The following is a 12220-nucleotide window of genomic DNA, read 5'->3' as shown; positions in this document are numbered from 1 at the left end:
CTGCCAGGAGTGGGGCTGCTGGCTGCAGGGCTTGGTCTGTGAGGGCACTTCAGGGTCTGGACTTGACCTTGAGGACACAGGGCAGCCTGGAAGGGTCAGTCTGAAGGAGGGTGACACATGGTTAGTAGCAAGGTCACTCTACTACCAGAGGCTCTTATCCAACCCCTCCATTGAACCATGGGGGAAACTGAGGCCTGGAGGAGAGGCAGGAGTTCACCCAAGGCCACAGAGGTCTGAAGCTGGACTGGCCTCCCATCTACAGAGTTGGATTCCCAGAAACCACACAGGGGACTGCAGGAAGAGGGGAGGGAGGGCGGGGGCTCAGCCCCAATTGCACAGGAAGTCTGCCAGGCTCCACCCGGGGGCCTCCAAGCAGGGCAAGCCACCCAGCCCCCAGCCTGCAGGGCAGGCACCAGAAACAGCTCCTCTCAGATTCTGCCACAGTCTCAGCAGGAAGACAGGAAAGCTGAGCTGGGCAGCCTGCTCTAGCCGGGCCGGGATTGGAGGTTTGGTCTCCCAGGACCAGGCCGGCTCTCAGGTCACTGAGAAAGTCACTCCTCTGCTCCAAGAGGGGCCCCTGCCTCTGACCAGAGAGAAATGAAGAGTTTCTGAGATCCCAGTTGGCCTCGGGTCAGGGTGAGAGAAAGGGCTCAGTGTATTCAAACAGTTGGCTCAAATCTTTCCCCATCCTGCCACCCTCCTTGAGAGATGGGGTCACCTCTACTCTAGAGATGGAGAACTGAGGCCCAGAGGAGAGACGCCCCTTGAGGTCACACAGTGAGCTGTGACTGCCCCAAGCCGGGCCAGGAGAGCTGACCCCAGGAGAGTCCTAAGGGGTCAGCCCCTATCCCCTTGGAAGGAGGGGCTGCCCCTTTCCCCCTCCCCTTTTCCTGGCAGCCTGAAATACAGGAGTGGGGGTGGGAGGGGCGTGTGGCTTTGGCTTTTTAAGTCCAACACAGCCCCTCACTGTCTGTGCACAGACAGGCCTGGGCTGGCTCCTCGGACACAGGCCCATCTGTGAGGCCCCCACAGGGCTTGCTTCTCTCCCAGAGAGCTTGTTTGTTTACCCAGTTTTCATAATTATAAGTTCTGCAGCCCCACCCGGCCCAATCACTCCTTCCCTGGCCATCCCTTGCCATCTGGGGCCCTGCACGGGTGCGGGGGGCAAAGTAAGAAGTCGGAGAGGGAAAAGCTTCATGCTGGGGTCAAGGCCCTGGGTTCCAGCCAAGCTCTGGTGCCCCTGAGAGCATAGGCATGTCCCTTCCTCTTCCTGGGTCTCAGTTTACTCAGGCATGAGAAAAAGGAGGGGATTGGTTAGAGGAGCTCATGGGGTCCTCCAGGGCTAGGAGGAGGAGGGGTCTGGGCCTGAAAAAGAAAAGCAGACACTTCTCATCAGCACCTCAAAAATCAAGGCAGGGCTGGGTGAGAGGCAGATACCTCCCCCAGCCCACCAGGCCTGCCCGCCCCAAAGCTCAAACCCAGCTCTCTTTTCTACCCTTCACCTCCCAGAGAACACTGCACTCAAAAAAAGCAAAAACAAAAAGCAAAACAGAAGTGCAATTGTCAGCTCCCTCCTCCTCTAGATGCCTGAATCACCCCTTAAATCTCTGACAGGCCAGGCAAATGACACACAGCTTCCCTAAGAACTCAGCAAAAATGCAACTGCCATTTACTGGGCACCCTGCACAGGCCGGGAACTGCTTAGTGCACCTCCCAGAACCTTCACCCAACCCAAAGGCAGGGACCACCAGTCCCATCTTAGCGGCAGCTGGACCTCCAAGGAGGAGAGTTGTGTGCCAAAGGCCACATAGCTTCCAGTGGCGGAAGCATACTGCCACCAGGTCAAGACCAGACACGCTGCCTCTTGAGATGGGCCGCCTGAGTGTTGAAACAAACATACACTCCGGGAAACATAAAGATCCACGGACTTTGTAACATAAGCCACAGCACATCCAACATGATGGAACCTTCTTGGCTGGCATGAGTTCCACGAGATCAGGGCTCATGTCACTGCTTCGTCCCCAGTTCCCAGCTCAGGTCAGGCACAGGACAGCTTTCAGAGCAAGCTCTTCCTTCAACAGCAAGATGGCCTCCTACAATACGGAGGTGCTGCACCTGCTCAGTGCCTTCAGTGCAACCCAAGGCCCACAGGTTCCCAAGAGGTCAGAGCTGGAAGGGCATGCCCATTGCACAGATAGGCAAAGTGAGGAGGAGGCACAGAGAGAAGAAAGGGCTTGCCAGAGGTTGCCAGGCACACATCCTGGGGAGCCTGCCTCCTAGCCCACACCTACCAGGGGCTCCTGGCAGGTGGAATAAATCAGGTGAGTGGAGCACGAGTGGGTGGGCGGTTTCTTCCCAAGGGACTCCTTTTCTAGAAGGTGCTAAGCTTCACAAATTCAGCTGGATGCAAATAGTTCTGCTCAGCATGGGGCATGGGAAAGACGGATGGCAGCTGCAGTTGGCTTGGCCACAGACAGGCGGGTGGGAAAATGAGGTCTGCACTTTGCAAACCACAGTTCATTCTTCCTCGCCTCCTGGATGCCCAGTTACCCCTGGGGCCTCCACCCCTGCACGTGGACCCTCCACCCAGCACCCACGCCAACACATAGCACTTCCGGTCTACAAGAGGAGGGCCTCCCTTGGCCAATGTCCTGTGTGAGCCACACATAACGGTAACAGCGGATGAACCAGGAGCTGATGTTCCCTGAGCGCGAAGAGCTCCGGCCACATCATCTCACCGACCCTACACAACAGCCTCGGGGGCCTGGGATACTGTTGTGCTCACTTTACAGATGAGGAATTTGAGGTCCAGAGAAGGGAGGGCAGCTGCCAAACGACAGGGCAGTCCTGACAGCATCTCAAAACCAGGTCCTCCGACTCCCGGCCTCTTTCTACTCTGCCCTTGGAGGGGAAGAAGGTTCTCATTTTCAGGGCTGCCTGGGAAGGGAGTGAGTTTCCTGTTACTGGAAGAGTGGGAGCGGAGGCTGCAAGACCAGTGGTTGGAGGTCTGCCTTGATAAAACAACCTACAGAATCTGGACAGGTTTCCCTGTAGCCAAGAGTCACGGACATCAGCTCGCCCCAGCCCTGCCCAGCACCATCACTGAGGCCTGGCCACGCCACCCCTCTGTACACACATGTCCCTCACTGCACCTGACCCCCACCCACGCAGGTCCAGTCCCTCTCACCACAGGGTTCATCTCCTCCCATCCACACTCACTCACAGTTGACCCACCGGTGCCACTTCTGCCTGAAAATGCCTCCAAGGCCTCCCCAGGACCGTCAGGACAAAAGCCTCTCCTTTCTAAGACCAGCCCTTGTGGTTCCCTCTACCTTCCCCATCCTGAGTCCCAGCAGGACTGGCCCACCCCAGGCCAGTCTCTCTTACACCTTCCCAAGGAAGGCCTTTCCCTTTGGGAAAACTGCTTGCCCTGAGGAGGGACGGCCAGCCAGGAAGCACACGCAGGCAGACACCATGTGATTGTGCAGCTGTGTGTCCCTGGTGCCCGGCACAGCGCCGGGCACACAGTAGGTATTCAATAACTATTGATTGAATTAATACAAGAAACAAGAACTGGCCGGGCGCGGTGGCTCACGCCTGTAATCCCAGCACTTTGGGAGGCTGAGGCAGGTGGATCACGAGGTCGGGAGATCGAGACCATCCTGGCTAACACGGTGAAACCCCGTCTCTATTAAAAATACAAAAAATTAGCCGGGCGAGGTGGCGGGCGCCTGTAGTCCCAGCTACTCGGAGGCTGAGGCAGGAGAATGGCGTGAACCCGGGAGGCGGAGCTTGCAGTGAGCCGAGATCGCGCCACTGCCCTCCAGCCTGGGCGACAAAGCGAGACTCCGTCTCAAAAAAAAAAAAAAAAAAAAAAGAAATAAGGACTATGTGTGTCGGGGGCCAGAGCTCATCACACCCCTTGATGGTCTCACAGGCATGCACATCTATTTCTACATAGAAGTCATCCAGCCCTGCCTTTGGAAGGCATCTTGAGGCCCCTACAAAAGGGTTTTCAGAGGCAGAGAATTCCCAAGAGTAGATACTGGCCTTGAGGTCACAGATGGGGAAAAAAGGCACAGAGAGGCACGGCCATTGGGTCCAGAGTCACACAGCAAGTGGTCAATGGGACCAGGCTTGAGGCTTACGAGCCTCGTTCTTGAAACATGGGTGGGCAAGGAGGGAGCACGTTCCCGTCCGTCTTCCCACCCTTTTCCTCTGTGCACTGCCACATGCCAGACACAGAGTGGATGCTGCTGCCGAGTGACTGACCTTGTTGGAACCACAGCCCCATCCCACCGCCCTCCAAGAACTCGCTGGATACCCCAGGTGTCCAGGGCCACAGGCTGGTGCTCCTCTGACCTTGGAAGGGAAGAAGGTTCTCGTATTTAGGGCTGCCTAGGAAGGGAGCGGGTCATGTCAACTTCCTGGAACACATGGCAGGGAGAAGGGGATTCAAGAGGCCACAGACGGACCAGACACATCTCCCTGGGTGTCAAGTTAGCTCAATAAAGTCACAGTCATAATAGCTATCACTCACGTATTGTCACCTCCCACCAACACTGTTCTGCACCGACCAGGGGACTTGACCCTCACACCTCGAGATGCCAGAACTATCATCCTCATGGAAGGAGGGCTGTGAGGCTCAGAGAGGGTGACTGACTTGCCCCCAGACACCAGTCCATCGAGTGGCAGAGCCAGGACTCGAACCCAAGCAGTCTGACTGGAAAGCCTTCCCCAAAACCTCTGGTCTCCCTGCTTCTTCAGGCTTACCATCCACTATGTCACCAGGCAGGCCCCTTCACCTTCGTGGGTCAGAAGCAGCCCAGCTCCAAAAAAACAGGACCAGTCCCAGGGGGTGGACACTTCCTGTTCTTCCAGTTTTAAAATGTGTGAGATCAAAAGATTGTAGCCTTCCATGACTCAGGCCCTAAGATTCTACCAGGAGAAGAGAATGGCTTTGCTCCACCCTCACCGGTTTTAAACCTAGGTATCTGCCCCGACTCCTTCCTTAAACCTCTGCCCAGCAGCGTCTACACAACACCCTTCTTCCTCCGGCACAGAAGTGGATGGGGTGGGGCAGGGCAAGGAAAAAGCAGTGCAGGAATTTCTGCAACCGCAGGATGATGCTTGCAGGAGCCCGGGGTGGAGTGAGTCATGAGCTCTGCCCGCAGGGAAGGAGGGGGGGCGGGGCGCAGGGAAGGAGAACGGGGCTGGTCAGAGGCTGTGAGTCTCAGACTGAGTAATGACGGGTGGGATAGATTTGTGCAACCTATGGGAGTCTGACACAAGGTGCTGTATTCCCACTTGGTTCCTCCTCCCACTTCCTTTCCCCACCTCCAAAAGCTTACCTCTCTAGGAGGCCTTTTTCACAGTGTCCCCCTGCCCAATCTGGACACCACGGACGACATAGTCATAGCGGAACGTGGTTTAAATAGCTAAGGCCTTGGACTACTCGCGGTCCAGGCCTGCCACTGAGGTGCGGATTCAATGAGATAACACAGACAAAGGAAGGCTTGGCACATAGCAAGTCCTCAGTTAAACCGTTGCTAATCTTTACGGTTATCACCCCGAGCCTGATTATCTATTTGAGGACAGAGGGACACTTTCAAATAGAATAAAATGCAGCCTTTGGGGATGCTTCCAGGGAGGTTTTAATGACCTGGGAGAGACGTTTATTATAAATCACGTAGTGAAAGAAGCGAGACACAAACTTGAGTCATGGTCCCGGCAAAGTGTAACGATCGCCACAGAAGGGAAGTACTTCCAGAGGATGAAGCGGTTATTGCGGGATGGCGGGTGAGTGGTTCCTATTCCTGTTTTTCTGCTTCACTCCTCAGACAGCAGGGAGGGCAGCCATGGCCCAGCGTGGGTTTAGAAAGGTCTCTTCGGCAGTGTGTGTGGGAAGGACTAGAGGCTCCGAGGAGGCTGGAGCAGCTCCGAGTAGGCGAGGCCAGCACTCAGGCCCCAGCAGTGGGAAAGGAACAGAGTCGGGGGGACTAGAGGAGGCTGGATGGAGGGGAAGGCAGGGTCAAAGCCAACAAAAGCATGTTACGTAAGACTCAACAGAGAGTCACCAGCATCCTCAGATGCTTCACCCCCAGGGGCTGACCCAGACCTTGGCTAAGGGCAGCAGCCCGGGCCCAGGCACTGCTTCCGGCTAGCCTGGTCTCTCTGCAAAGTCCAGGGGAGCAATGAGGAAGCCGCACAGCAGGGTGAGGGGTGGCAGAAGGTGGAACCCCTCCATCCCTTCACTCTTGGCACCTACAGCCACTTCCCAAATGTTGAGAGGTAGATTTTTTTTTTTTTTTTTTTTGAGACAAGAGTCTCACTCTGTCACCCAGGCTGGAGTGCAATGGCGCGATCTTGTCTCACTGCAACCTCCGCCTCCCGGGTTCAAGCGATTCTTGTGCCTCAGCCTCCCAAGTAGCTGGGACTATAGGCACGCACCACCAGGCCTGGCTAAATTTTTAGTAGAGGCGGGGTTTCATCATGTTTGCCAGGCTAGTCTCAAACTCTTGACTTCAGGTGATCTGCCTGCCTCAGTCTCCCAAAGTGCTGGAATTATAGGCGTTTGAGTCACCGCAACCAGAAGAGAGGTTAAGTTTTTAAAATAACTTTGGAAAAAGGCTCAATAAGTAATTAAGACACCCTTCTCATATCTGGTTGTCAAAAGGAGAAAAATGCTCAATGCTAAGGTCCACCTTGGCAGAAGAGCGTCAAACGTCTGCTGCCTTCTTAAAGGCTATGTGTCCATCTATCAAAAGGTGACCCAGGCCGGGCATGGTGGCTCATGCCTGTAATCCCAGCACTTTGGTAGGCAGAGGCGGGTGTATCACCTGAGGTCAAGAGTTCGAGACCAACTCGACCAATATGGTGAAACCCCGTCTCTACTAAAAATACAAAAATTAGCCAGGCGTGGTGGTGGGCGCCTGTAGTCCCAGCTACTCAGGAGGCTGAGACAGGAGAATTGCTTGAACCTAGGAGGCAGAGGTGGCAATGAGCCGAGATCATGCCACTGCACTCCAGCCTGGGCCACAAAGCGTGACTCCGTCTCAAAAAGAAAAAAAAAAAAAAGTGACCCAGGAGTTTTATTTCAGGGCCTCTCTGATACTGGAACATTACCAGGTTTGTACCAGCAGGTTCAAGCAGCACTATGAATACTAGCAAAATACTTGGACAACCCAAACGTCCATTCACAAGGGGCTGGGTAAATGAAGCATCCATGCACAGAAACGAACTCACCAAGAGAAGAATGAGGTAGTCTTGTGTGTTCTGACACAGAAAGATGTCCACCAGTTTACCAAGTGAAAAAAATCAAACCACAGAAGCGTAGAGCAAGGTCTCTTTTTATAGTCGGGTGTGGTGGCTCACACCTGTAATCCCAGCACTTTGGGAGGTCGAGGTGGGTGGATCACCTGAGGTCAGGAGACCAGCCTGGTCAACACGGTGAAACTCTGTCTCTACTACAAATACAAAAATTAGCTGGGCATGATGGTGCACGCCTGTAATCCCAGCTACTCAAGGGGCTGGGGCAGGAGAACTGCTTGAACCTGGGAGATGGAGGTTGCAGTGAGCTGAGATCTTGCCACTGCACTCCAGCCTGAGCGACAAAGTGAGACTTCATCTCAAAAAAAAAAAAAAAAAAAAACTCTTTTTATAAACCAAGCTATTATGAGCATGTACAGAGAAAGGTAGGTTTGGAAACGGTGACACACCACACTTAAGTGACTTCTGGGAAGTGACATTTAAGGCAGAAAGATGGAGGGTGCTTTCATTTTTTATTTTAATTTTTTAATTTTTTAATTTTAATTTTAATTTTTTTTTTGAGACGGAGTCTCGCTCTGTCACCCAGGCTGGAGTGCAGTGGCCGGATCTTAGCTCACTGCAAGCTCCGCCTCCCGGGTTTACGCCATTCTCCTGCCTCAGTCTCCCGAGTAGCTGGGACTACAGACGTCCGCCACCTCTCCTGGCTAGTTTCATTTTTTATTTTACCCTCTTAAATTGTTTGTGCATGTGTTACTTTTGCTCAGGCAATCCTTCCACCTCAGCCTCCCGTGTAGTTGGAACCACATGACCATGCCCGGATAATGTTTTGTATTTTTACTAGAGACAGGGCTTTGCCATGTTGCCCAGGCTGGTCTTGAACTCCCCAGTTCAAGCAATTCACCCTTCTCAGCCTCCCAAAGTGCTGAGATTACAGGCGTGAGCCACCACACCTGGCCTGGGCATACATTACTTTTGAAATTAGACAAAATGTTCAGTGGTTGCCTAGAGTTGGGAGGGACTAGGAGGAAACAGGAGCAACTACTAAGGGAGTAAGAGTAAGGGATTTCTTTCAGAACTGATGAAAACGCTCCAACTTTGACGGTGGCAATGGTTGTGCAATTCTGTGAATATACTAAAAACCACTGAAGTGTACATTTTAGGTGGGTGAATTGTATGGTAGGTGAATTATGCCTCAATAAAGCTGTTATTTTTGACTGGGTGTGGTGGTTCACGCCTGTAATCTTGGCACTTTGGGAGGCTGAGAAGGGCAGATCACCTGAGGTCAGGAGTTCAAGACCAGCCTGACCAGTATGGTGAAATCCCCATCTCCACTAAAAATACAAAAATCAGTCGAGCATGGTGGTGCGTACCTGTAACAGAGGGCTGAGGCAGGAGAATCACTTGAACCCAGGAGGTGGAGGTTGCAGTGGGCTGAGATTGTGCCACTGGACTCCAACCTGGGAGAGAGAGTGAGACTCTGTCTCCAAAAAACTAAAAAGATGTTAGCTGAGGGGCGGGAAGCTCACACCTGTAATCCTAGCACTTTGGGAGGCCAAGGCTCCCAAAGGAGCCTTGCTTGATCTCAAAGGAGGATTGCTTGAGCCCAGGAGTTCAAGACCAGCCTGGACAACATAGGGAGACCCTGTCTCACACACACACACACAAATTAGCTCGGCATGGTGGCGCATGCCTGTAGTCCCAGCTACTTGGGAGGCTGAGGTGGGAGGATCACTTGAGCCCAGGAGGTCAAGGCTGCAGTTAGCTATGATGATGCCACTGCCCTCCAGCCTGGGTGACAGAGCAAGACCCTGTCTCAAAAAAAAAAAAAAAAAAAATGTTACTCCAAGGTTGCAGAAGTTATATTGGGACCTTGAGCTGGCTTCAGTCTGGGGGAGATTTGTGGGGAAAATTTGGGACTGTTAGACCCTCAGAGCTGAAAGGGACTTCAGCCATCGAGTAGCCCACCCACTTCGGTTCACAACTAGGGAAACTGAGACCCAGGGAGAGGAAGTGGCCTGCCCGAGGATCCTCAGGCCTCCCAGCTCCCGGGCTAGAGCTTCTTCCTCCCCGCACACTCCCCCGTGTAAGGAGGCGGGAGTCAACCTGCCACCAGCCCCGCGGGGCTCCTGGTGTGGAGACAAGCCTCTGCTTGCCGGGGGCTTTGAAATCCCAGGATGAAAGGTGCCGTGGCAGCAAAACAGCACCGTGGCCGGGAGCACGCCTGACCTTTGCCAGGACTTGCAGGCAGGCTGGCATTCACCTGCTTACCTGCTCGGGGCGGACACAAAGCTACAGGTCAAACCTCGGAACCCTAACAGGCCCGGGAGCTCAGAGCAGTATGGGAAGGGATGTCTCTAATTCTGACATTTCTACTGGGGCACAGAACAAGGCCTCAGGTAGGGAGGGCTCTGGAATTTTAATTGCCGGCTTTGAGAGTACCTACTGCTCCTTGGGTGGGGTGAAGAAGGTGCCTGGATCACTGGAGATGGCAAATACACGCCCTCATTCCCTTCCAGCAGAGATTTCTAAGGCAGTTCACTTCCTCTGGAGGAGGCTGGGAGGCTTCCCGGCTGCCCCCTTCCGACACCCCACCCCTCCACATCAGGAACTCTCCTCAGGTGAGTCTGGACCAGGAATTCGAGGCGTTTAAAGAGGGTTATAAATAGCACTGAAGTGTGGAGAAGAGAGAGACCAGCAGGCTCTGAGTGGGCACAACTTTCTCCCACCCAGCCTGGTACCCAGAAAACAAATCCAACCCTCTCCAGTAAAGGACACTTCACCTTCTGTGGTCTCCGTCCACTCCCCTGTAACATGCCAGGGGAGAGCGGGTGGGCTGGCAATTCTCAGCCCAGGAGACAGGAAGGCAGGGAGGCCCAGCACTGAGTATGGGGAGAGGAAAAACCCCACGGAACGCATGGCACACCCCACCCAGGCCACTCGAGGGGCCTCAACAGGAGGTCCTGAATGGAGGGACTGTTACAGAGCCCCAGGAGGCTGCTGTGACAGGGAGGGGACAGGAAGGCTCCGCCCTGGCCCTTCCTCCTCCCAGAGTCCAGGCCTGGTCGACAAGGAGGCTTTCCAGGACTTCACTCCACACTGGTGAGAGGCTAGAGAGGGTCTGATTCATTTCCACATCACCCCAATCACCCCTGTGTCCAGCCAGCCCCAGGCCTAGAACAAGGGAGGGACTCTGGCCTTAGGACTTGGCCCAGGACCACAGTCACTTGGCAGACCTCCCCAGCACCTCTCTGGTGCCCAGCATGGGTGCGGCCCTGGAGACATGGAGTTAAAGGACACCTGGCCACTGCTCTCAGGGCTTCTTGCTCTCAAGGGACCGTGGAGAACACGGTGGTGAAATTCTACAGGACACAAAAATAAGTGCAGGCAGACGCGGTGCTTAGGGCCCACTAGACAGTGAGGGGCAACCCACCTGAACCGTCACCCCACGTATAAGTGCCTCTCCTATGCCAGGCTCTGTGCTAAGCAAGCCATGTGAGTTACTCCACATAAGCCTCCCAACAACTCATTAATAAGAAAGAAAGCACCGACCCCATTTCAAAGAGGAGAAAACCAAGGTGTACAGGACAGATGTCTGGGAAGCAAATGCTGGGATTCCACCCAGGGCAGCTCCACCAGCCAGGAGAGCTCGGCCAGAGAAGAGTTTCTCAGGCAGCCGAGATCCTCATCCTATCTCCGCCTTCTCCAGAGTCTGTAGGGAAAAGGAACCCAGGCCTCCACCGCAGCTCCGGCTTCCCCAGGAGCCTTGGGGACAGCTGTCCTTGGAAGAAGTGGCCACTGTGCAGTAATAGGCTGAGAGCAGGGTTGGCTGAAGGACGGGGTTGAAGGGGCTGGCGACTGGCCCTGAGGGCCCCCCACTCTGGTGACCAGTCCCCTGGCCCCTGCTGCTGACAGGGGCAGCCTGCTGTCTGCGCCAAAGAACATGGAACCCCACCGCCTCCGGGGCGCCCTATCGATCCCTGGCCCCGCTCCCCAGGATCAGTCCCGGGCCTTCATGGGCCCGTCCTCAGGAAGCCTCCGCCACGTGTACCAGGGCTGGGGCCCAGCGGAGCTGGGGACGGGACGGCTGGGGAGGAAGGTGAGCGCGCGCTGACTGGGTCAGGGAGATCCCAAAGCTGATAGCGCATGGGCTTGGAACGTTTCTGGGCGGGGACAGTCAACGGTGGGCGGCAGGCTGCGACCCCTGCCCCAGCTCGGCCAGGGGTTGTGAGCTGGGGTTAGCCAAGCCCGGGATCCGAAGGAGTTTCGGGAGAGAAGGGGTTCCGAGTCCCCTTCAGCCGGTAAAGGTGGCGCTCAGAAGAGCGCGGGAAGGGGCGCCCAGGCTCGGAGGGAACGAGCTCGGACGCGGGGCGCGCTCCCTGGCGGCTCCCACCCGCCCGGCCTGACTCCCCCGAGATCCCGGCCCCGGCGCCGACTGCTGGCCGGGGCGGGGGCGTGGTCCGGGGGTTCTGGCGGGACCCTGGGCGCGCGTGGCGCGGCGCGACCCTCACCTGCGATGTGCTGGCGCCGGGCGTCGTCCAGGTGTGTGGACAGCACGTCCCCCATGGCCAGGAGGAGTCGCGGCCCGATCCGGCCGACGCCTCTGCTGTTGCCCGCGCTGCTCAGGCGGACGCCGCTGGCGCCATGGAACCCAGCCCGCCCTGCTTCCCCCGCTCCCGACGCTCCCGACGCCCGGCTGCGGCTTCCGCTCCGGCTCCGCTCCCGGTCGGGCCCGGTCCCACCAGCTGGCAGCCTTGGCCCCCTCCCCGCCTTCGGCCCTGCACCCCTGCGCCCTGCCCCGCCCCACCAGGCCACGCCCCCGCAGGGCAACCCCGCCCCCTCCCCGCCCGCTGCCCTGCACCCCTGCGCCCGCCGGGCCCCACCCCGCCCCGCCCTCGGTCCTATACCCCTGCGCCCCACCCAGCCCCTCCAGGGCCCGCCCCGTATGCCCCGC

General features: G+C 56.2%; 1 protein-coding gene across 1 annotated transcript in view; it reads right to left on the bottom strand.

Moving 5' to 3' along the window:
* The window catches only part of NIBAN2 (niban apoptosis regulator 2), a 63130-nt gene extending 51114 nt beyond the window's left edge, over positions 1–12016 (bottom strand). Inside the window, exon 1 of the mRNA XM_005582168.5 lies at positions 11778–12016. Within this exon, the coding sequence (XP_005582225.3) occupies positions 11778–11832 (55 nt within the window). The 5' untranslated portion in view covers positions 11833–12016. The remainder of the gene's footprint in view (positions 1–11777) is intronic.
* Between the last annotated feature and the right edge of the window lie 204 nt (positions 12017–12220).

The sequence above is a fragment of the Macaca fascicularis genome, chromosome 15 (assembly GCF_037993035.2).
Source record: "Macaca fascicularis isolate 582-1 chromosome 15, T2T-MFA8v1.1".
NCBI lineage: Eukaryota > Metazoa > Chordata > Mammalia > Primates > Cercopithecidae > Macaca > Macaca fascicularis.
Note: the sequence above shows the minus strand (reverse complement) of the source record. Positions and strands in the feature narration are given on the sequence as shown.